The sequence below is a fragment of the Scyliorhinus canicula genome, chromosome 15, assembly GCF_902713615.1.
Source record: "Scyliorhinus canicula chromosome 15, sScyCan1.1, whole genome shotgun sequence".
Taxonomy (NCBI): domain Eukaryota; kingdom Metazoa; phylum Chordata; class Chondrichthyes; order Carcharhiniformes; family Scyliorhinidae; genus Scyliorhinus; species Scyliorhinus canicula.
The window spans coordinates 58,248,883-58,271,988 of NC_052160.1; the positions used below are offsets into that span (position 1 = coordinate 58,248,883).

General features: G+C 42.4%; 1 protein-coding gene across 1 annotated transcript in view; it reads left to right on the plus strand.

The window, feature by feature from the left end:
- Nucleotides 1–23,106, plus strand: part of wipi2 (WD repeat domain, phosphoinositide interacting 2) — a 90,723-nt gene that overhangs the window by 56,960 nt on the left and 10,657 nt on the right. The window contains exons 6-10 of the mRNA XM_038821086.1: nucleotides 3,897–3,989; nucleotides 10,980–11,050; nucleotides 17,192–17,299; nucleotides 17,854–18,018; nucleotides 18,545–18,652. Coding sequence (XP_038677014.1) covers nucleotides 3,897–3,989; nucleotides 10,980–11,050; nucleotides 17,192–17,299; nucleotides 17,854–18,018; nucleotides 18,545–18,652 — 545 coding nt within the window. The remainder of the gene's footprint in view (nucleotides 1–3,896; nucleotides 3,990–10,979; nucleotides 11,051–17,191; nucleotides 17,300–17,853; nucleotides 18,019–18,544; nucleotides 18,653–23,106) is intronic.

Sequence of the window (23,106 nt, forward strand, 5' to 3'; positions counted from 1 at the left end):
GGTTTCCGTTTGAGAGCCTTGGTTATGGTTCTCCTTCTGTTCTCTCCGACTGAATGGACTTGCAGTCCGATGGTGGTGGCCACCTTGAGAATATGGAGACAGTTTAGGCAGCATTTTAAGCTGCGTGCTATGTCATTGTTGGCACCAATCTGTGAAAGTCATCTTTTTCTACCCGTTGCCTTGGACTTATTGTTTGGTATTTGGAGGGAGGTGGGGCTGGAGCGGTTCGTGGATTTGTTTATAGTTGGCAAAATTCGCTGGTTTTGAGGCGTGGTTGGGCAAGTACTGGCTTCTGAGAGCTAATCTGTTCAGGATGTTGGTTATTTATAATTGGCTTGTGTTGACTGAACAGGTTCCACTGGATGAGGTGGAGAGGGAGCTGGGCCAGGTATTTGAGGTGGGGTGTGGAGCAAGGCTCTACACAAGTCAACTCCACCTCCTAGTGTGCTAGGCTCAATGTGATTCAGTTTAAGGTGGTACATAGAGCACATCTGTCCAGGGCACAGCTGAGTGGGTTCTTCAAGGAAATAGCTGATAGGTGCGAGCGGTGCTCTAGGGGTCCAGCTCATCATGCGCACATGTTCTGGTCTTGTAATAAGCTTTGGGCTTTTGGGTCTCCTTCTTCAGCATCATGTCAGGAATTCTTGGGGTTGAGCTTGCCCTTTGGTGGTTATCTTTGGGTTTTCAGATTTACCGGAGCTGCAGATTGAAGCAAAGACAGATGCTCTTGCCTTTGCCTCGCTAATAGCCCGAAGGCGAGTTCTGTTTGGATGGAAGTCTTGGGTGCCGCCCATGGCTGCAGTGTGGTTAAGTGACCTGATGGAGTGCTTACATTTTGAAAAAATATCAAGTATATCTTCAGAGGGTTGATGGAAAGGCAGCCGTTCATTTCCTACTTCAGGGAGCTGGTCAGATCTAGGGGAGATCTAGGGCGTTGGTGGTGATCTAGGGCATTGGTTATTCTTTTTGGATTTGGCTTTGGGCAGTGACAGGTTGGGGGTTTGAAATATTGTAATTGTTGTATGAATATGGTTGCAAAGGTGTTATATTGGAATAAAAGTCTGAATAAAAATATATGTTTTTTATAAACAACAAGTGACAGGGCTTCATATGTGCTGTGATGTTGCTTTCTCTCCTTCTTGGTCTGCTGTGGCTGCAGGCATCTCTGAAATCTAAAATCAGAAGTTGTGAAGAAAGGAAGGTGAATTGGAAAGCAAGAGATCAACATATGTAGCTTGATCATTATACTTGGGGGTGAGAGTGAGCTGGGAGTTGAGGTGGATTATAAGGCAGGTATGTGCTGTCACCCTGAATACCCTCCGCAACATCAGATGCCATGAATTTTGTCACAGCTAGCCCCATGATGCTGATAACCATCCCTTCTGTAGGGCTCAGGAGATGAAGTCATCGTAATTCCCTGTCTTTTCTGCTCTGTTCCCTTCTATGCTGTGGCACTTTGTCCTTCCAGAGAATGGCAAGAATATCTGTGATTGTGCAGCACTGTGTTCAGATGATGTGCCTGCCACAGCTGAAGAACTGGCAACATGTGGAGTCAATGAGAGATGTGACCGTGACAACATTAGAGAATATGTGACAGTGAAGTGGAATATTTGGATTTTAATTGAACCATGAGTGCCAGGGAGTGCTGCTGAGTGTGCATTGGACAGTGTGAGAAGTTGGAGTGGCGGCAAGGAAATGTCATGTGAAGATGCATTTACTGACCATGTCAACCTGCGTGAGGTTATTGGGTTTCTTCTGGCACTGCTGCAGGCTCTTTGATCCAGATGCCAGGATGTAGCCTCCCTAGTAACCCGACCCTAATCTCTTCTGACCCCCCTTGAGGGCCTAGCATCTCTTCTCCTGTTAATCTCCATCTCTAATTCTCCACATTAGACATTGACGGTCCATTTTCCTTGTTTAGAATTTCGGCAACAGTATTCAGCATCTGCCTCTTGTTATCCGGTGAAGCTTCCTATAAGAAGAGTAAGAAGTCTTACCACACCAGGTTAAAGTCCAACAGGTTTGTTTCAAACACGAGCTTTCGGAGTGCAGCTCCTTCTTCAGGTGACTGGACTGGACAGGTGAGTCACCTGAAGACGGAGCTGCGCTCCGAAAGCTCGTGTTTGAAACAAACCTGTTGGACTTTAACCTGGTGTTGTAAGACTTCTTACTGTGCTCACCCCAGTCCAACGCCGGCATCTCCACAACAATCCTATAAGAAGGACAGACCATCTTTAGGAATAAAGGCTAGCTGCACCACATGAGATAAGTGAATGCTGCTTGGCCCTCAGCTGAACAGAGGCAGCCAGCAGGACAGTAGATGCTCAGTTCTCTGACGCAATCATGGAATTGAAGTGGTAGAAATAATTTTGCATGGTGCCTGTTGTCACTGGAACCAGCCTGATCGCAAATCATGTGCCCTGTGCTCGAAAAATAGTCCAACTATTTTAGCCTAGTATTTGCTCATTATTGCACAGGCTGAATCAGTACCTGATAAACCCATGTGTAAAAACAAAAAAAGAAGTGTGTGTTTTATCTTTTTTAGTATTGCTAGGTTTCACTGTTGGAATTCATAAATTGATAGAATAAAGGCTTCCAATGATGGAAATCTATAACGCATCTGATACGAGCATGTATTTAGGCTTGATAATACCTGTCAGGCTTTTCACTCTGTGTTCCTTAAATAATATCATTTAATTTGCACAAGTATGTTTTTATTTTAAGATGCTTTAGCATACCTGATATCGACTTGGTGACTGTGCTTTTGATTTTTAAATTATGATTTGAGTATAATCTATTAATATAGAACAGGAGTGTAGGCTATTTAGTTCCTGAAGCTTGTTCTGCCATTTATTGTGATTCTGCTGAAGTGATATTGTTGCTTATCATGGCCATGCTAGCAAAGGCAAATTTCTAGGACTCTATTGCCCATTTATCGGCTGGTTTGAGTTAGCAAGGCTGAAAATACCACCCAATTACTCAGCTATTTGAGAGGGCTAGAATTGTGTGGGTGGTTCTTGTGGAGTTTGGTTTGCAAAAAAGCTGTATTTTAACTGTGCTGGACAGCATTGTGTGGTTTAAAGCTTTGCCGTATACTACTGGATCAAGGTTGAAACCAAACTGAGAGAATGAGCACTGAAAGCATATATTCACTTTCTCCTCTTTGGTTACGAATAATTCTGAACTGTAGTTTTTGGGTATAGGTCTCCCTCAAATTCAAGTCCTCCAAAGTAAATATAACAGTGCATGTAAAAAAAGTAACTGTGTCAGTGTATGGGACAATTTCTGTGATGCTTCTATCAAATATAACCATTTTGTATAAATGAAAGTCCCCGCTTTAGTCCAATTGATCCCTCCGGTGTATATTGTTGTAATGTAAAAAAAAAAACAATTTTAGTTATTTGGATTTTGTTCATGCTGTCATAGCATGCCTGCAATTTGAGATGTGTAGTGGTTGAGTTGCAGTACGATTGCACAACCCATGACTTTGATTGACTTGTTAAAGCTTGATCCTTGGACCTAGTATTGTTTTACTTGCATTGCATAAGTTTTATAAAACATTGTAATGGATATATTTTGGAACTGAAACTTTCAAATATCTGGTATGCAATTGTTTTCATAGCCTTTGCATTCCAATAGCAATGAGCTGAAGACCTTTGCCCTAACTAAATGCTTGATATTAATCATATCATGCTAAAAAAAATCAATTATATATGATGAGATTCTGAATTATTCACTTCCTTGCTCGTAACATCATGTTTGACCCTGAGCTGTCATTCCTTAAAGCAATATGCACACAATCGAAAGTGGATTGATTTTTTTTTTTACCACCTTAGTGTTCAATAGATGGAATATTTATGTGAAGCAAATTTTTATTCACTTTTTTTGTTTTAAAGAGAGCTGCTAATATGATCCCAGCTCATGACAGTCCCCTTGCTGCTCTGGCATTTGATGCAAGTGGTACAAAACTGGCGACAGCCTCTGAAAAGGTAAGCCATTTGAGGTATATGTTTTGCATAGTGTGTTTTAACAATAACAACATTTTCACAAGAACAATTGGAATGCGAAAAAGAGTTATTTTTTGATAGGTTAAACATTTTACAACAATAGCTTGCATTTGCATAACATTGTTAACGTACTGAAAATCTTCCAAGGCATTGTCAAAGGAGCATTATCAAACAAAATTTAACACTGAGCTGGATAAGGAGAAATTGGGACAGGGATCAAACACTTGGCCATGGAGGTAGGATTTGAGAGCATAAGGACATAAGAAATAGGATCAGAAGTAGGCCATTCAGCCATTGAGCATGCTTCCCCCATTGAATAAGATCATGTTTCTCAGTTACACTGCCCCCCACTATTCCTATATCCCTTGCGTCCGTCCATAAGTAGGCAAAAAATTGATTGACCTCTCTGTTCAAAATATTCAACAACTGACCAGCCATAGCTCTCTGTAACAAAAAATCCAAAGGTTCACAACTCTTTTAGGTCTGAAATGAGGTCAAAGTTTTTCACTCAATGACCTATCCCATATTCTGAGGCTGTGGTTCTGTAGTTCTGCACTCCCAAGCCAGGAGAAACATCCTACCTTCCACCCTGCTTAAGAATTTTATAAGATTGTAAGAAATAGGAGGAGTACACAATATTCCTCCTTGAGCCTGTTCTGCCATTCTGTGCGTTCATGGAACAGTGAAAATAGTGGATCTGCAAAAGGTGAGAATGGAAAAATGTCGATCTTGGAGGGTTGTCAGGCATAAGAACAGAAAGGTAATTCTATACATATACACAATGGTGCATTTTATGTTGAGTAATTTGAAATAAACTAGAAGTAAGACAGTTCACCCTACTTTTATTGGATTGCAGCAACTTTAAATTATGCCCATGGGTTAAAAGGGCAGTGATAGCATAGATAAAAAATTGGATTAGTGGCAGGAAACCGTAGTGGTGAATAGTTTTTTTGGGATTGGAGGGTGGTATACAGCTTGGTTCTCCAAGGGGTCAGTACTCAGACCACTGCTTTTAGTGGCATATTAGTGACTAGACTTGGGTGTATACGGCGCATTTCAAAATTTGTAGGTAATACAAAAAATTAAAGCATTATGAAATGTGAGGATAATGATAGACTTGAAGATGGGATAAGGAAGACACGAGCGATGGAATTTAATATAGGGAAGTGTGAAGTGATGCATCTTGATAGGAAGAACATGGAGAAGAGTTTAAAATAAAGAAGGGAGGAGGGGTTCTGGTGTGAGGTTCTCCGGAGGGCGAACGCCTCCACCTCGTGCGCGAGGTTGGGGCTGATACATCTGAAGGTGGTATATAGAGCCGGCTCTTTGAGGGGGTAGAAGATGTGTGTGAGCTTTGCGGGTGGGGCCCCACAAACAATGTTCATATGTTTTGGTCCTGTCCAAAGCTGGAGGATTACTGGAAGGAGGTTTTAGAGTAATCTCTAAAGTGGTGCACGTGAAACTGGACATGGGACCCTCGGGAGGCCATATTTGGGGTGTCGGACCAGCCGGGGTTGGAAACGGGTGTGGAGGCAGATGCTGTAGCCTTCGCCTCGTTGATGATCTCCATCCAAACAGGATCCGCCTTCGGGTGATCAATGAGGTGAAGGCTAAAGCATCTGCCTCCACACCCGTTTCCAACCTCCACCTTGTGCCCTGTCATGGCGGGGGGACTTGCTGGAATTCTTGGCTCCTGAGAAGGTCAAATTTGAACTGAAGGGAAGGATGGAGAGCTTCTACAATTCATGGGCGCTATTCATTATGCACTTTCGAGAATTGGATTACTTCAAACATCGGGGGGGGCGGTGTTGTGAGGGCTGGGGTGAGGAGGACTGACTATGTGTTAATGGTGACTCTGGGTGATTCCTGATCCCTTTTTATTATTTGTTTATGTTAACATGTTGGATGCTGTTTGGGGGTTTGGTGGGAGGATAGGATTGTTGTTATTGATATGGAGATTGACATTGCATTCGTTATTGGTGGTGGGTGTAGATTTGGGGAAAAATGTGAAAAAGGAGTATAAAAATATTTTTTAAAAAATGAAATAAAGAACAGAGAGACTTAGGGCACAGCTCATTGAAAGTGGTAGGGAAGCTTGAGTGAGAAAGTAGTTAAAAAGGCATGCTGGGCTTTATAAGTAGAGGTAACGAATGCAAGAGTACAAAAGTAAGGAAGTTAGGATGAAACTTTATAAAATGCTGTGTTGGAGAACTGGAGTATTGTGTTCAATTTTGAGCATCCTTCTTCAGAAGGTTGTCAAGCTTTTAGCAAAGCTGCAGAAAGAATTCAATAGAATGGTTCCAGATATGAGGGACTTTGGTTACATGGCTAGATTAAAGAAACTGGGTTTGTTTTTGTTAGAGAAGAGAAGGTTGAGAGAGATGTTAAAAATCATAAGGGGTCCAGACAAATAAACAGCTGTCCCCATTGGAGGGCTCAAGATCCAGAGAACAAGGGTGGTGCAATGGTTAGCGCTTTTGCTTCACAGTGCCAAGGACCCGGGTTTGATTCCAGCCTTGGGTGACTGTGTGAAGTTTGCTTGTTCTCCTCATGTCTGCATAGGTTTCCTCCGGGTGTTCTGGTTTCCTCCCACAGTCCAAAGATTTGCAGGTCAGCTGGATTTGCCATGCTAAATTGGCCCTTGGTATTCAAAAAAGATGTACAGGTTAGGTGGATTGCCCATGATCAATGCATGTGGTTACGGGGATAGGGCGGGGAGTGGGCTTGGGTAGAGAGCTCCTTCGGAGGGTCGGTGCAGATTCGATGGATCGAATGGCAGCCTCCTGCACTGTAGGGATTATATATTCTAGGACATGGGTTTAAGATGATTGAAAAATGAACCAAGAGCAACATGAGGGAGATTTTTAATGCAGTGTGTAGTTAACACCTACAATGGCAGATTAATTGTGACTTTCAAAAGAGTTAGTTAAGCACCCGAAGAGAGAAATGGTGTAGGTCTACAAGGAAAGGGAGGGATGTGGGGTTATCCGAGTTGCTTTTCCAAAGAACCAGCATGGGTACTGCGGGCTGAATGGCCTCATTAGCTGCTGTAACCATTTTAAAATAAATTTGGAGTACACATTATTTTTCACAATTAAGGTGCAATTTAGTGTGGCCAATCCATCTACCTGCACATCTTTTGGGAGACACTGGGAGAATGTGCAAACTCCACACAGACAGTGACCCAGGGCCAGGATCGAACCCGGGTCCTCCGCGCAATAGGCTGCAGTGCTAACCACTACATCACCCTGCCGCCCCACTGTAACAATTCTGGTCTTTATGCTGAATACTGTACTATACTCTATTTTGCATGAAACTAATTTGTTGTACCTCAATCCATTAAACTCCAGTTATTAATTCCCTTAAATTCATCCACATATGAAAGATCAAAGATCTTTCAAAGATCACGATCATTTGTAGTTTTTAAGTAGCTAAGACCACTGCTCAAGCACCAGTTCTAACGGCTGACTTTTTACGTATTGCTGAGCGAGGGGATGGTTTCCTAGGCCATATCCGAGGACACTAGTTAGCCACATAGAAATGAATCTTGTCAGGAAAACAAAGATAGTTTTAAGAGATTTATATTTGCATTGGTGAACAGAAATAAGATATAGTTTTAAGTATGTTTAATTTAATATTTTTGTGCGCTATTGTTAGATTCACGTTAAAATTTGTGTTTGTGTGTATTTTTGGCAGCTGGTTTGTGAAGAGTAAATAAACCAGCGTGGTAGCTTAGTAGTTGGGGCCTTGTAAGGTAGAGAAGCTTTTAAGTTTTAGTTTAGCTAATTTGATTGCAGTTGGAGATGGGTAGTGAGAGAGAAGACAACTCTCACAGCTCTGTAGCAGCAGTTGGTTTTAGAAAGCTAAAGAGGGAACACTTCTCAGCCTTGCTAGAATGGAGTAATGGTAAAGAGAACAGTTTCCGGAAATCTAACTCCGGAAACTAGAGAAATGACGAGGGGATTCCAAGAAGTCTAGAGTTAATAGAATATAGGAAACTGGTAACCAGAACTGATTACCAGAACAGGTTACTCTTCAATAAAGTCACAAGAGTTGAAAAGGCATTGGATTGTGAGAGGCCAGAAAGATATCTGCAATACTGCTAAGGTTTGTAAGAAAATATTAGTTTGGGAGATATTATTTAAAATAATTGTGGAACTTGGTGGATGGACCTCGGAGTTTGTGTAAAAGCCTTTAAGACAAAGGAAACCTAGAGGGAGAGGTATAAAACCTGAAAATGAAAACTTGATGGAAACATCGGAGGGAAAGCATAATTTAAAAGAAGATTTGAAAGTGGAATTTGAAATCACTCGTGGAAGCCAGAGTTCAGCGAGACAAGGTGGATCACAGTATAAGAATCATCTGGGGGAACTTTGAGGAGAAATCCACAGACATTCATTTGGGTTCAGAGAGGGAGTGTGTCTTACCACAGTCATCTTGTGTGCTTAAAAGGGACTTTTGTGTTCATGAGACCATTGTAGTTTAAGATGTACTTTGTAATCTGTGTTAATCTTAAAATCTGTGTGCAATTGTTAAACTAAAGGGGGAGTAAAGGAGTATTGTATTATCTAATTTTTAAAATGTTTAATAAATGTTTTTTTCTTGTTGTTAAAACTAACTGGCAGTCTTGTGACTCTGTTCCTCAATGTTGTATTAAAAAAAAAGTAATGGTTGTGGTCTTTTGAGCCAGAGTTGCATTTTGGGAGTTTGCCATCCAGTTAGAACGCCAACCGGTATTGTAACAGTATGAGTTTGTGCGTATAGACTGGATAGACTGGTTCATTCACTCTGCTAGAAATTGACTACTAACAAGTAATTCTACCTTGCTGTATGCTGCAGTCTTGCCAGCATGATGTTCACTTGATGCAGTATTGAGTATCATAATCTTGGCTTAAAATAGTTTAGTGCTCTAAAAGGGCGTAAATTAATTCCACTTTAAGACGTATTAGTTAATTCCTGAATTGAGAACTTTTTTAAAAATCAGTGTAGAATGATGATACTTGCAGCACAGAAGGTAGCCATTTGTTCCTTGTGCTTGCTCTTCTTAAACATGGGGTGTAGATAATGATCGCAGTGCAGCATTTATTGTCCACCCCTGCTTTCAACTTCTTGAATGCAGCAATGGTTTTACAACACAGTGTGAGATTTCCCAGGCCATTTCAGAGCACATTAGGAGCCAACCACATTTCATAAGTCTGGAATTTTGTGTTGATCCTATTTGGGAGGCTGGCTGGTCTCCTCCCTAAATATATTAATTGGCCTGTCGGATTTTTACAACAGCTGTCAGATTGACTGGATTTGTTTAATTTCACTTTCCTGATTTGCCATGATGGGATTATAAATTTACAAATGCTGGGTTGCGAGTCCAGTATTGAAATCACTACACCTCCATAGCAGTGCAATAAAGTCCCACTCTTCGTGGGTGTTGTTTTCTCATGAACCTCACAAGTTGCGAAATCGTGAACGTTGAACATGCTTTTCAATGGGACTTTAGCTTCCAGCCATGTGAAGGCGGCACTGGTTTGGGCAAATTGTGGTGCAGCACCTGTATACGACAGATCGGGGAGCCTTTGAGCAACACATTGGTGAGGATTTCAAAATTGAACAGAGCCATTATTGCAGCTCTGGATCGAGTGATTAGGCCATTTCCGGGTTAATCTCTTCATTCGGGTTGCACTTCAGCTGCAGCCATTCTAGTCTCTGCGAGGAGAGAGTAAGAAGAAAATGGAGATGAGCGAACATTGCTCATCTGATGGGCAATGCAGTGTACAAAGTACAAAGCGAGGGTAAATGAAAACGTGACAAACGTTGCAAAAGATGGGATTTTACTGTGGTTGCAGTACCTACTCTAATTCTGTTTCTCTATTGGTTCCCCATATCCTTTTATATTTTTCCTTTACAAATATTAAAACATAAGGGCAGCATGTTAGCACTGTTGCTTTACAGCTCCAGGGTCCCAGGTTCGATTCCCGACTTGGGTCGCTGTCTGTGCGGAATCTGCACGTTCTCCCCGTGTCTGCGTGGGTTTTCTCTGGGTGCCGGATCCGGGTTCCCCTCTCGGTCCCAAGATTTGCAGGTTAGGAGGATTGCCCACACTAAATTGCCCTTCGTGTCTAAAAGGTTAGGTGGGGTTACTGGGTTACGGGGATAGGGTAGAGGTGTGGGCGTAAGGCGGGTGCTCCTTCCAAGGGCCAGTGCAAACTCAATGGGCTGAATGGCCTCCTTCTGCACTGTAAATTTAATGATAAGGTGTGATGGAAAATTTGAAGCAAGGGGGACCATTCCACGCCCTGGAGGTCAGGTGGGTGAGCCATTCCTGGCCTTGTGGCACGTGTGACCTCTTGCTACAAGGCATGTGGGACTGACGCAGTGCTACTGGCCTACCTATGTACTTTCCATCCACATGGAAAAATGTCATGCATGTGGCAGCTTGACTAAGACCTAGAACATAATGGTTGAATATCCATTGGTTTTCACTCTGGTGTAATGCACAGTGGCGCCAGGCTGCTGTTCAACCATTTTATATTCTGACTTTTGATAAAGTCTGTTCTGTATGTAAGTGAAGGTATTTGAGTTCATCTTATAAACTAACCTAGTTTTCTTTCAGTAAATATATTTATATACTGCTGAATGATAATCATTTTCTTATTTTTTTTTTTTTTTATAAATTTAGATTACCCAATTATTTTTTCCAATTAAGGGGCAATTTAGCGTGGCCAATCCACCTACTCTGCACATTTTTGGGTTGTGGGGGTGAAACCCACGCAGACACGGGGAGAATGTGCAAACTCCACACGGACAGTGACCCAGAGCCGGGATCGAACCTGGGACCTCAGCGCCGTGAGGCGGTTGTGCTAACCACTAGGCCACCGTGCTGCCCGATCATTTTCTTATTTAATCAACTTTGCTAAGTATAACTTTTACCGTTATGTTTTGTTTGCCAATGTTGTTTCTTTTGCTTTGTATCTGCAGGGAACAGTAATCCGAGTGTTCTCCATTCCAGAGGGACAGAAACTCTTTGAGTTCCGAAGGGGGGTTAAGAGGTAAGAAAATCGGGCATGGTTAAATTTGAAAGTTATCTATTCATTGTTAACAATAATATGGTAAACAGTAGTCACTGTGGTTTTAGGTGGGTATAATTCAGTTTGACAAACCTGCTGGACTTCTCAGAAGGAACTAACAATCACGTCAACTGTAAGAAATATAAGGACATGAGAATATATCAAATAGGAGTAGAAGTAAGCCATTCAAGCCTGTCCCTCGATTCCATAAGATCATGGCTGATTTTCTACCTCAACTCCACAATCCCACACCATCTTGATATCCTTTAATTGACATAGTATCCATTAATCTATCAAACTCTTGTCCTGAATATAGTCAGCAACTTAGCATCCACAGTCCTCTGGGGTAGGGAATTCTTTGAGTGAAGAAATCTCTCCATCTCATCTCATCTCTGTTCTAAATGGTCAACCCGTATTCTGATACTGTGACCCCCTTGTTCTAGACTTTAGGGCTGGGGAAACATCCTCTCAACATCTATCCTCTCAAATCTCTAAGAATTTCATCAGTTTTAGTGAGATCATCTCTTGTTCTTCAAATATCTAGGAAATATAAGCCTACTCAATCTCCACTCTATTTCTCCTCACAGAGATTTCCCTTTGTCTCAGCAATTAGTTTGGTGAACCTTTGTCGTATTCTTTAAGGAAGGTATACCTTTCTTTATTTGAGGAGACCAAAACTGTACTCCAGGTGTGGTCTCACCAAGGCCCTATATAATTATTCTTATACTCCAATCCCTTTGTAATAAAGTCTAATATACCATTTGATTTCTGTACCTGCATGTTAGCTTCCTGTGATTTGAGTACAAGGACACATAAGACCCTCTGCATACTAACTTTTTCCATCTCACACGATGTTCTGCTTTTCAGTTTACCCAACCAAAATGGATAACCCCATACCTCTCCACATTATATTCCATCTGGCACGTTCTTGCTCACTCACTTTACCTGTCTGTGGACCGTTGCAGTTTTCTTTTTGCATTATCCTCGCAGCTCACTTTCCCGCCGAACTTTGTATTGTTCCTCCTTATCCGAGGAAGGATGTTCTTGCTATCGAGGGGTGCATGGAGGGTTTGCCAGACTGATCCTGGGATAGCAGGACTGACATATGAAGAGAGATTGAGTCGGTTAGGATTTTATTCGCTGGAGTTCAGAAGAATGAGGAGTGTCTCATAACCTGTAAAATTCTAACAGGACTAGATATGGTAGATACAGGAAGAATGTTTCTGATGGTGGGGATGTGTAGAAACATGGCTCACAGTCTGAGGATGCAGGATAGACCATTTAGCACTGAGTTGAGCATACGTTTCTTCACAAGATAGTGGCCGGCCTGTGGAATTTGCCACCACAGAAACAGTTGAGGCCAAAATATTGTATATTTTCAAGATGGAGTTAGATATAGCACTTGGGACATAGGGGATTGAAGAACATTGGGGGGCAGACGAGATCAGGCTATTGAGTTGGATGATCAGCCATGACCATAATGAATTGCAGAGCAGGCTTGAAGGGCTGAATTGCCTCCTCCTCCTATTTTCTATCAATTACCACCTTACCACCTAACCTGCGCATCTTTGGACTGTGGGAGGAAACAGGAGCACCCGGAGGAAACCCACGCAGGCACTGGGAGAAAGTGTAAACTCCACACAGGCAGTCACCCAAGGCCGGAATTGAACCCAGGTCCTGGGTGCTATGAGGCAGCAGTGCTAACCACTGAGCTACATATGAAAATAAATGAAAATCGCTTATTGTCACGAGTAGGCTTCAATGAAGTTACTGTGAAAAGCTCCTAGTCGCCACATTCCGGCACCTGTCTGGGGAGGCTGGTACGGGAATTGAACCGTGCTGCTGGCCTGCTTGGTCTGCTTTAAAAGCCAGCGATTTAGCCAAGTGAGCTAAACCAGCCCCTGGTTTGGTTCCTTCAACTAAGTTGATGATATAAATTGTAAATAGCTGATGCTCAACCATTCATCTTTGCAGCACCCCATTCATTTTGAGCTTGGCTACCCAGTAATGCCCTATTTTCTTTCCCTTCAACAATCCTCAATTTCTGCATTTATCAATCCAGTCTTCCAATGTCATGAGCCCTAGTTTTATGTAATACTCTCAAATGCTAACTTCTTTGAATGCTTTTTGAAAATGCAAATACTCTACACCCACTGGTTCTCCTTTATCTACACCACAAAAAATTATAACGGATTATTCAAACATTCTTTCCCTTTGATAAACCCACATTGACTCTGTCCAATCATATTATGATTTCTAAATATCTTGTTATGATGTCCCTCATATATTCTGGGTGGGATTTACTGACCAACCCATTGCGTGTTTTTCGGCAGCGGAGGCGGCCCGCCAGCAGGATTTTCTGGTTCCGCCATTGTCAACGGGATTTCCCATTGACTGCACCCCTCCTCTCCGGGAAATCCATGTGCCATCGGTGGACTGGAATATCCCGCCAGTGTGAACAGCCGGTAAATTTCACCCTCTGACTCTTTCCCTACAACTGAAATCAAGATAACTGGCCTATAGTTCCCTGTTTTCTCTCCATCGTCCTTTTGTGTTACTCTACAATTCACAGGGATCATACTAAAACATAGGGAATTCTGGAAGTCAAAACCAAAGCATCCACTATCTCTAGCCACCTTTTTATATCCCTGTGATGTAGGCCTTTAAGCCACAAGAATTGCTGATTTTATTCCCATTTTTTCAGTACTATTCCTTTATTAATCCTAATTTCCTTAAATTCTTCATTTTTCATTCTCGGTAGACCTTTGAATTCTTCAATATTTCCAGTATATTTTTTCTGTCTTCCACAGTAACTTCCAAAAGTCATTTGACAAAGTTTCTCAAAAACAGCTGCAAATTAAACCAAAATCTGGACCATGTCATGATAAATAGTGTAACTGGATAATAGACTTGCTGAAGAAAGAAATGAATGGGTGCTTGTTAAAGGAGTGATATTGGGCTTGGTGGAAGGAGTTGTGAGCTGGCTGCTCATTGTTTAGGGTCACTGCTGTTTCTATTTGAAACCAATGACTTGGATTCAGCAACCAAACACAGTGTAAAATTTGCAGATGTTATGGAAAGTTGAGTAAAATATGGGAGGACAATGGCAGAAATGTTTTTTAAAGTATTTTTATTAAGGTTTTGCAGAATTTTTCATAATAAAACAGTCGTAACGATAATAACAAAACAAACTAGAGTGAATATTAACATAGTCCAAAAAGAGAATATACAATAACAATTAAATAGACATTATCCCACACGACTCAGTCTTCCCACACCATCCCAATGAAGCACTCACACCCCCCCCCCCCCCCCCCCCCCCATGGATTGCTGCTGCTGCTGACATTTTAATTTTCCCCGAGAAAGTCAACGAACGGCTGCCACCTTCGAGAGAACCCTCGCGTAGACCCTCTCAAGGCAAACTTTATTTTCTCGAGGCTGAGAAACCTAGCCATGTCGTTAACCCAAGTCTCTACACTCGGGGCGCTTCGAGTCCCTCCACATTAATAAAATCCGTCTCCGGGCTACTAGGCAGGCAAAGGCCAAGACATTGGCCTCTTTCGCCCTCCCTGAACTCCCGGGTCTTCTGGCACTCCAAAGATCACTATCTCTGGACTCGGCACCACCTGTGTGTTAAGCACCTTGGACATTGCCCTCACGAACCCTTGCCAGAACTCTCTAAGCTCCGGGCACGCCCAAAATATATGGACATGGTTTGCAGGGCTGCCCTTGAACCTCATACAACTGTCTTCTACCCGAAACAACCTGCTCATTCTCGCTGCCGTCATGCGTGCCCGGTGAACCACATTAAATTGAATTAGACAGCCTGGCACATGATGAGGAGGAATTAACCCTGGCCCAGGACATCTGCCCACAGACCCGCTTCCAACTCCTCACCTAGTTCCTCCTCCCACTTGCCCTTGAGCTCCTCCACCGGGGTTTCCTCCGCATCCTGTAGTTCCTGGTAGATGTGCGACAGCTTCCCCTCCCCCACCCAGGTGCCGGAGACCACGCTGTCCTGTATCCTCAGTGGAGGCAGCGTCGGAAAGGCCACTACCTGTTTTTTTCAGATCTCCTTACTCGCGGGGTCTTATTCGCCCACACAAAGCCCGAAATGATCCTACTCGCCCGCTTAAAAAAGGCCTGAGGGATGAAGATGGGGAGGCACTGAAAGACAAACAAAACTCTGGGGAGGACAGTCATTTTCACGGTCTGCACCCTTCCTACCAGTGAGAGCGGGAGAATGTCCCACCTTTTAAAGTCCCCTTCCAATTGCTCTACCAACCGGGTCAGGTTGAGCCTGCCAGGGCATCCCATTTTCTGGCCATCCAGGTAACGAAAACTGTTCTCTACCATCCTGAGCGGCATCTCTTTCAGTCTCTCCTCCTGCCCCTTGGCCTGGATCACAAACAACTCTCTCTTTCCCATGTTCAGTTTGTACCCTGAAAAACTACCAAAAATCCCTCAGGATCCGCAGAACCTCCCCCATCCCCTCCACAGGGGCCGAAATGTACAGGAGCAAATCATCCCCCCCCCCCCCCCCCCCCCCCCCCCCCCCGGAACCAGTCCCTGCCAGTTCCTCGAGGCTCTCAGCACCATAGCTAGCGGTTCTATGGCTAGGGCAAATAGTAACGGGGAGAGGGGACACCCCTGCCTCGTTCCCTGATGAAGCTTGAAGTACTCCGACCTCAGCTGGTTTGTACATACACTTGCTACAGGCACCTCGTACAGCAATTTCACCCAGCCAATAAAGCCCTCACCGAAGCTCCCCAGCATTTCCCACAGGTACTCCCACTCCACCCGGAACAATGGCAGAAATGTTATGTTCGCAATATGCAAAATATTGTACATAAGAAGAAAAATGGGATGACTTGGGTACTCCATGAATGGTATTGAAATTATTAAAAAAGGTGAAAGAGATCCTTAATAAATCAGTGCTCCAAATGCCAAACCATACAGAGCAGGCAATAGAACAATGAACTAAATGACCTACGCAGTTCAGAAACTCGTGATTAAACCACACAGTGCTCTCTAATAATAATAATCTTTATTATTGTCACAAGTAGGCGTACATTATCACTACAATGATAATCCCCTAGTCGCCACACTCCGCCGCCTGTTCGGGTACACTGAGGGAGAAATCCGAATGTCCAAACTACCTAACAGCACGTCTTTGGGGACTTATGGGAGGAAACCGGGGCACCCAGAGGAAACCCACGCAGACACGGGGGAACGTGTAAACCCCGTACAGACAGTAACCCAAGCTAGGAATGGAACCTGGAACTCTGGCGCTGTGAAGCAACAATGCTAACCACTGTGCAATCTTGACGCCCCCTAAGTATTTTGTCGTGTCATGGTCATTGAGGCTCAGAGACATTCGAGTGCTAGAGGCAGTGCAAGTAAGAGTAACCAGACTAATCTGTGTGAGAGTGTTAGAAGGAAAAACTAGGAATTTGAGCTTTTTGACTTAAAAGGAGGCTTTTGTAAAGTGAACAAAAGTACTTTAAATACTGTAATCAAACAAATGAAAACGTAAATTTGGAGTGTGAAGTTAAAATGAGGCAATAAGGCAAGGCAGCACTGGTTCAAACTAGTTCAAATTATATTTAAGATTGTTATTCAGCTCTACATTAGGGTCACTCAAAGTTAACTAACAAAGGGGAACTGGCCTATAGTTCTATTTTCTCTTCATCCTTTCTTGAATAGCGTTCCAGAAAAATTCTCTGGTAATTTAGCAGAAAAGTAGCATAGGGAGAGAGTTTGTGCTTTAAAAATGTTAAATGTTCATGTCACAAATTGTTTTTAAAAATATTTTTTTAAAAGTTTTTAGAGTACCCAATTCATTTTTTCCAAAATTAAGGGGCAATTTAGTGTGGCCAATCCACCTAGCCTGCACATCTTTGGGTTGTGCGGGCGAAACCCACGCAAACACGGAGAGAATGTGCAAACTCCACACGGACAGTGACGGTCGGGATCAAACCTGGGACCTCGGCGCCTTGAGGCAGCAGTGCTAACCCACTGCACCATCGTGCTGCCCTGTCATAAATTGTTGACATTCATTTGTAGTCTTCAGATTAATAAGTAGGTTCTCATTTCCTCAGTGACTTGTTTCTTGTCATTTAGGTGTGTGAGTATTTGTTCACTAGCATTCAGTATGGATGGAATGTTCCTGTCTGCATCCAGTAACACAGAGACAGTGCATATCTTCAAACTGGAGACACAAAAAGAAAAGTAAGTAAACACTGAAATAGTTACCAAGAATTTACTGATGAGTCTAGAGTGAAAAATTCTCAATTAAGCACCATCAGAACAACAAAGTGTTATGTTTGTGATACCAAAAAAATGCTAACACTTCCCAGAGTATGCTATTCAATTTGTCATTATTTAAAATATCTAGCTGTGGTTAATGGTCTTTCTACCTTACCCAACACACACAGACACTTCCTGTGTGATGATTTTTAACACTTGAGTATTAATTTGAACTGTAAAATGTATGTACATATTCATACTTCCCTACCTGTAAAGGGAGAAAATCTTGTCACCAATTGTGGAATAGTCTTGTGAGGCTGGATGGTCTTCTCCTGTTCTTGTGCTCCATTGCTGTTGTACACTTCCCAGCAGCTATCTCCAAAATGGCCCCAGGAGTAGTTTGCCCACTTGCCCCAATAAATGATGCAGATAAATAAAATCAGCAACCCTGCCTCGGAAAGTGTTGGCCTCAAGAGAGATGGGGTGAGGAGGGACGACTGATTGCAGCATTTTTCTGAATGCCTCTCATTGTTTAGACCGCAGGAAGAGCCCACCACGTGGACTGGCTACTTTGGGAAGGTGCTCATGGCTTCCACTAGTTATCTGCCTTCCCAGGTCACCGAGATGTTCAACCAGGGCAGGGCATTCGCAACAGTCCGACTGCCATTCTCGGGGCACAGAAATATTTGTGCATTGGCAACGTAAGTGAAACATTTTGCTAAACGTTGGATACAGCAGCAAAGATGAAATAATCCATTCTTGGAATTTGTTGTAAAAATAAGTGCGCAGGCCTTTATAGACTGTCAGTCAGAACATTCAGTTATCTTTGAGTTGTTGGTGGTAAAAATCCATTGGGTAGACAGTAAGTTGTGATTGTTTAATGTCGTAGTCTGATCGAGAAGTTGCCACACTTGGTACAATGTTTGTTGCTTGTTGGTCTGGAATAATAAAAAAAGCATTGAAGCAAATTGTGCAACATGAATCAGATAACTAAAAGAAGATGGACCAAACAAGAATCTGTAAAGAAGAAATCGGACATTAGGAAGGAATTGGAGAAGTCAAGAATAGAAAGAAATCAAAGAGAATACATGAGGAAGATGCGGTACATTTTATTTGAAAAGTGTCAAACAGTGAAGGTTTTAATCTGTTCTTCACTTCACCAGGAGGTAAGGAAAATAAAACAGCTAACCTGTTATCTTAACTTGACACTTGACTTTGTTGTTCCAGAATTCAGAAGATTCCTCGGCTACTGGTAGCAGCGGCAGATGGTTATCTTTACATGTATAACTTGGACCCACAAGAAGGGGGCGAGTGCACCCTAATGAAACAGCACAAGTAAGCAACTCGGCACTGGCCTGCTGGAAGTACGTTCCAGAAGTAGCTGCATGAAATGATTATTTGAAACACTTAGCTGTAAGATGAAGCCTTTTAGACCTGTTAGACCAAATTCTGTCAGTAATAATGTTGAAACTGCCAACATTAGCTGTCATTTTATCACTGAACCTGATGGCAATTTCTGGAGTTCGTACATGTGCAGAATAACCAGCAGTTGCTGTCGGTGATTCTCTTCTCCAGGGGGTGCGCTGTAGAAGCACCTCTGGCATCCCAGACTAGAATCCCTACATTGCAGGAGGAGACCATTCCCCAAGCACAGTATTTGGAAAGCAGTGGTATAATCAGACAAAGTCAGCATGAATTTATGAAAGGGAAATAATTTTTTGTTTGAGTATGTTTGTTTGAGTTATGAGTAGCCAGTTCTTTTGTTTACAATTAAGGGGCAATTTAGCATGGCCAATTTACCTACCTTGCACATCTTTTTGGGTTGTGGGGGTGAGACCTACGCAGACACTGGGAGAATGTGCAAACTCCACCCGGATAATGACCCAGGGCCGGATTGAACCCAGGCCCTCAGTGCTGTGAGGCAGCAGTGCTAACCACTGCGCACCATGCTGGAATTCTTTGAAGCTGTAACTAGTACAGTTGACCAGGGAGAACCAGTGGATGTAGTTTATTTAGAAGGCTTTCGACAAGGTCTCACGTAGCCGATTACTACGTGCAGTTGAGGCTCATGGAATTGGGGGTAGTGTTGTGAGATGGATAGAAAACTGGTTAGCAGACAGGAAGCAAAAAGTTGGAATAAATGGTTCTTTTTCTGATTGGCAGGCAGTGACTAGTGGGGTACCGCAGTGATCTGTGGCAGGATCCCAACTGTTCACATTATATATTAATGATTTTGGCGAGTGAACTAAATGTAGTATCTTTAAATTTGCAGATGATACATAGTTGGGTGGGAGGGTGAAGTATGAGGAGGATACAGAAATGCTTCAGCATGATTTCGACAGGCTGAGTAAGTGGGCATATGCATGGCAGATGCATTATAATGTGGATCAATGTGAAGTTATCCACTTCGGTAGCAAAAATTATAAGACAGATTATTATTTGAATGGGTGTAAATTGAGAGAGGTGGTGTTGTCATGTATCAGTCGCTGATTGTAAGCGCGTGGGTTTAGCAGGCAGTAAAGAAGGCAAATGGTATGTTGGCCTTTATAGTGAGAGGATTTGAGTATAGGAAGAGGGATTTGTCACTGCAATTGTATAGGGCATTGGTGAGGCCACACCTGGAGTAGTGTGTAGTTTTGGTGTCCTTATCTGATGGAGGTTCTTGCCATAGAGCGAGTGCAGTGAAGGTTCACCACGCTTGTTCCCGGGATATCGGGACTGTCATATGAGGAGAGACTTGAGTCAGTTAAGATTATATTTATTGGTGTTCAGGAGAATGGCAGGGGATCTCATTGAAATTTAGAAAATTCTAACAGGATTAGACAGTTTAGATTCAGAAAAAATGATGGGGGAGTCCAGAACTAAGGGTCATAGCTTGAGGATAAGGGGTAAACCTTTTAGGACTGAAGTGAGGTGAAATTTCCTCACCCAGAGAGTGGTGATTCTGTGGAATTCACTACCGCAAAACGTAGTTGAGGCCAAAACATTGTGTCATTTCAAGAAGGAATTAGATATAGCTCTTGGGTTGAAAGGAATCAAAGGAAATGGGGGGGAAGGCAGGATCAGGGTGTTGATCTTGATGATCAACCATGATAATGAATGGCCGAACAGGGCAAAATGGCCTCCTTCTGCTTCTATTTCCTATGCATTCGGCCCAATTATTGAGTCTGCACCGAAGCTCTGAAAGAGCACGCCACCCAGACCCACTCCCTTGCCCCATCCCAGCAAGCCCACCTAACCTACACACATTTGGACACCTAAGGCATGGAATCAATTTGAAATTTAAGAATTTAGAACTTTCACTGTTGCACTTTCAGATTTGCTGTAAAAATCCTTAAAACACCTGGTTAGATGAGGTGTAACTGAGATTTCAATTGCATAATCATTTCATAATTACTGCTTAACACCCTAAATGGGCTTGAAAGGCTTTTTTATATTTGTGGAATATCTAATTTCTCCACTATGATTTTGAGAAATGCAGTTTAATTTTTTTAAGCTTTTTATTATATTGACATTTTAGCTTCTATCTAAATCCAGTCATCATTTAATTTGCAATTGTGACATTTAAATTAAAAATGAAGAATAAGATGCTTGCAACTCCTGGTTTGCTGTCTGTGACAATCAATCTGATTGGCTACTTCTCCTGCCTGAAGACATTACTGTTGCCAAATGCCTGGAAATTTCCTTCACAAGATTTAACTTACTGTTGGGAAAGGGGAAGTCTGCTTTACTGAGACTGTGAAGTCCAATATTTTCAACCCACTTTCTTTGATTGACTGAGAAATAGAATATGGAGAGCCCATAACTGTGGCAAAATCCACCTTGGTTGAAAATACTGTGCGTTGTAACTGCATTACAGACCCCGAAAAGAAACAATTTAAGAAATTTGCTGTACTGTTAGAAGACCTAGACCATGTTCTTCAGAATGACAGAATGATAGCAACCAGAAAGTATGTAGAAGCTGAACTTTCATTGTTCAGCAGAATCAAGCTGTATTTTTACAGCTGCCAAATGGTGCCTATTCAACTGACTCACCAACTTTCTGTATGTAATGTAAATATAAATAGCGGTTTACATAGAACATAGAACAGTACAGCACAGAACAGGCCCTTCGGCCCTCGATGTTGTGCCGAGCAATGATCACCCTACTTAAACCCACGTAACCCGTATACCCGTAACCCACCAATCCCCCCATTAACCTTACACTACGGGCAATTTAGCATGGCCAATCCACCTAACCTGCACATCTTTGGACTGTGGGAGGAAACCGGAGCACCCGGAGGAAACCCACGCACACACGTGGAGGACGTGCAGACTCCACACAGACAGTGACCCAGCCGGGAATCGAACCTGGGACCCTGGAGCTGTGAAGCATTGATGCTAACCGCCATGCTACCGTGAGGCCCAGATTACGGATTACGGATTGCAGCATTGGCAACGAGACAGAAAAGAAACATTGGAGAAATTAATCAGTGCTGCGTGATTGAGAGCCTTGGACAATCTTCGTAAGGCCATTGATTTGATGTAATCTATTTGGATCAGAATGTTCTGCTTAATTTCTTATCTGTATTTAGTGATGCTTTTCCCTACATAAATTTCCCAATATTTCGTTTGGAAACTTAGTTTCAAAATTGTTGGTTGTGTTACACGCTAGAAGCGGTTTGAATTCTGTTCCTTTGTGAAGTTGAATCAACTTTCATTGTACGAGGATTGGAATGACTGCAAGTGACAGTAAATAACATATTAGTTCTCCTGAAGTACTACCTTTCTCGCATCCTTTGTTGTTTGAAAAATGTAATCTCATTCATATGGAGATGTCATCGGCCTATGTACTCTTGATATTTGTTTACTTTTGGTTATGTTGTGGTTTAATGCCTCAACCTCAGTTTTGTTTGGAAGTGTTAACTGAGCAAATATTTCCAAGAATATGAATACCAGGAGTCATTTTGTTGATCTGTCGCTATGTGTCTTTCAGCCAAAAGAATAAGATGGCAAAATTCAATTTAGGTAGAACTGATATTTCTAATCAACCTTTGGCAAAGCAATCGAACTGTACAATTGTGTTTTTTAGTCACTTGGGTATTTGTTGACCGTGTTTCTCATCGTAACACTTGTATACCCTTAATGAACTGCATTTAAAACCTGTGTGTAGATTTTCACCTTTACCGTCTGGGCTGTAAACAGGCAGAGTGGGCCGCTTACTCCTTATAAAAGCTGCCTGACGTTGCATTGCTTTCACTGAGATGTAAATCAGGCAGATTCTACAAATGATAGGTAATCTTACAGTTTAGTTGGTGCAGACAGAATTCTAGTAATGCACAGTCACGCTGTTGACCACATCAGGAGTTAGTAGTGATAGGCAAATGAGGCAGTTGTAAAAATCCAGGGAGAACAGTTCAGAGGAAATCCTCCATGTTAATTGTAGTTCAAGTTACCAAATCGTTTTGCGGCAGTCAACTTGTGGAGAGAAGTTTGAGTATGTTGCAAGTCTGAACTAACAATCATAATAAATGCATAACACAGCGGATGAATTGGTAACAAACACACTGGTTGATGTACTCTGATTAATAAGCGTATTCTGGACAGGGAACAGGTCATCGACACTGGAAAATCTGGATGTTGGCCCCGATCATATGTGGGCATTAAAACAAAAAAATGAATTCACGTTTTTAAATTGCAAAAGGAAATTTACATAGTGCAGAATTGAGGAAGGACATAAATAGATGAGGGCTGAGCAAAAGTGGATGTGAATTTACTACTTTTTTATTTTTAAAATTTTAACGGTTTCT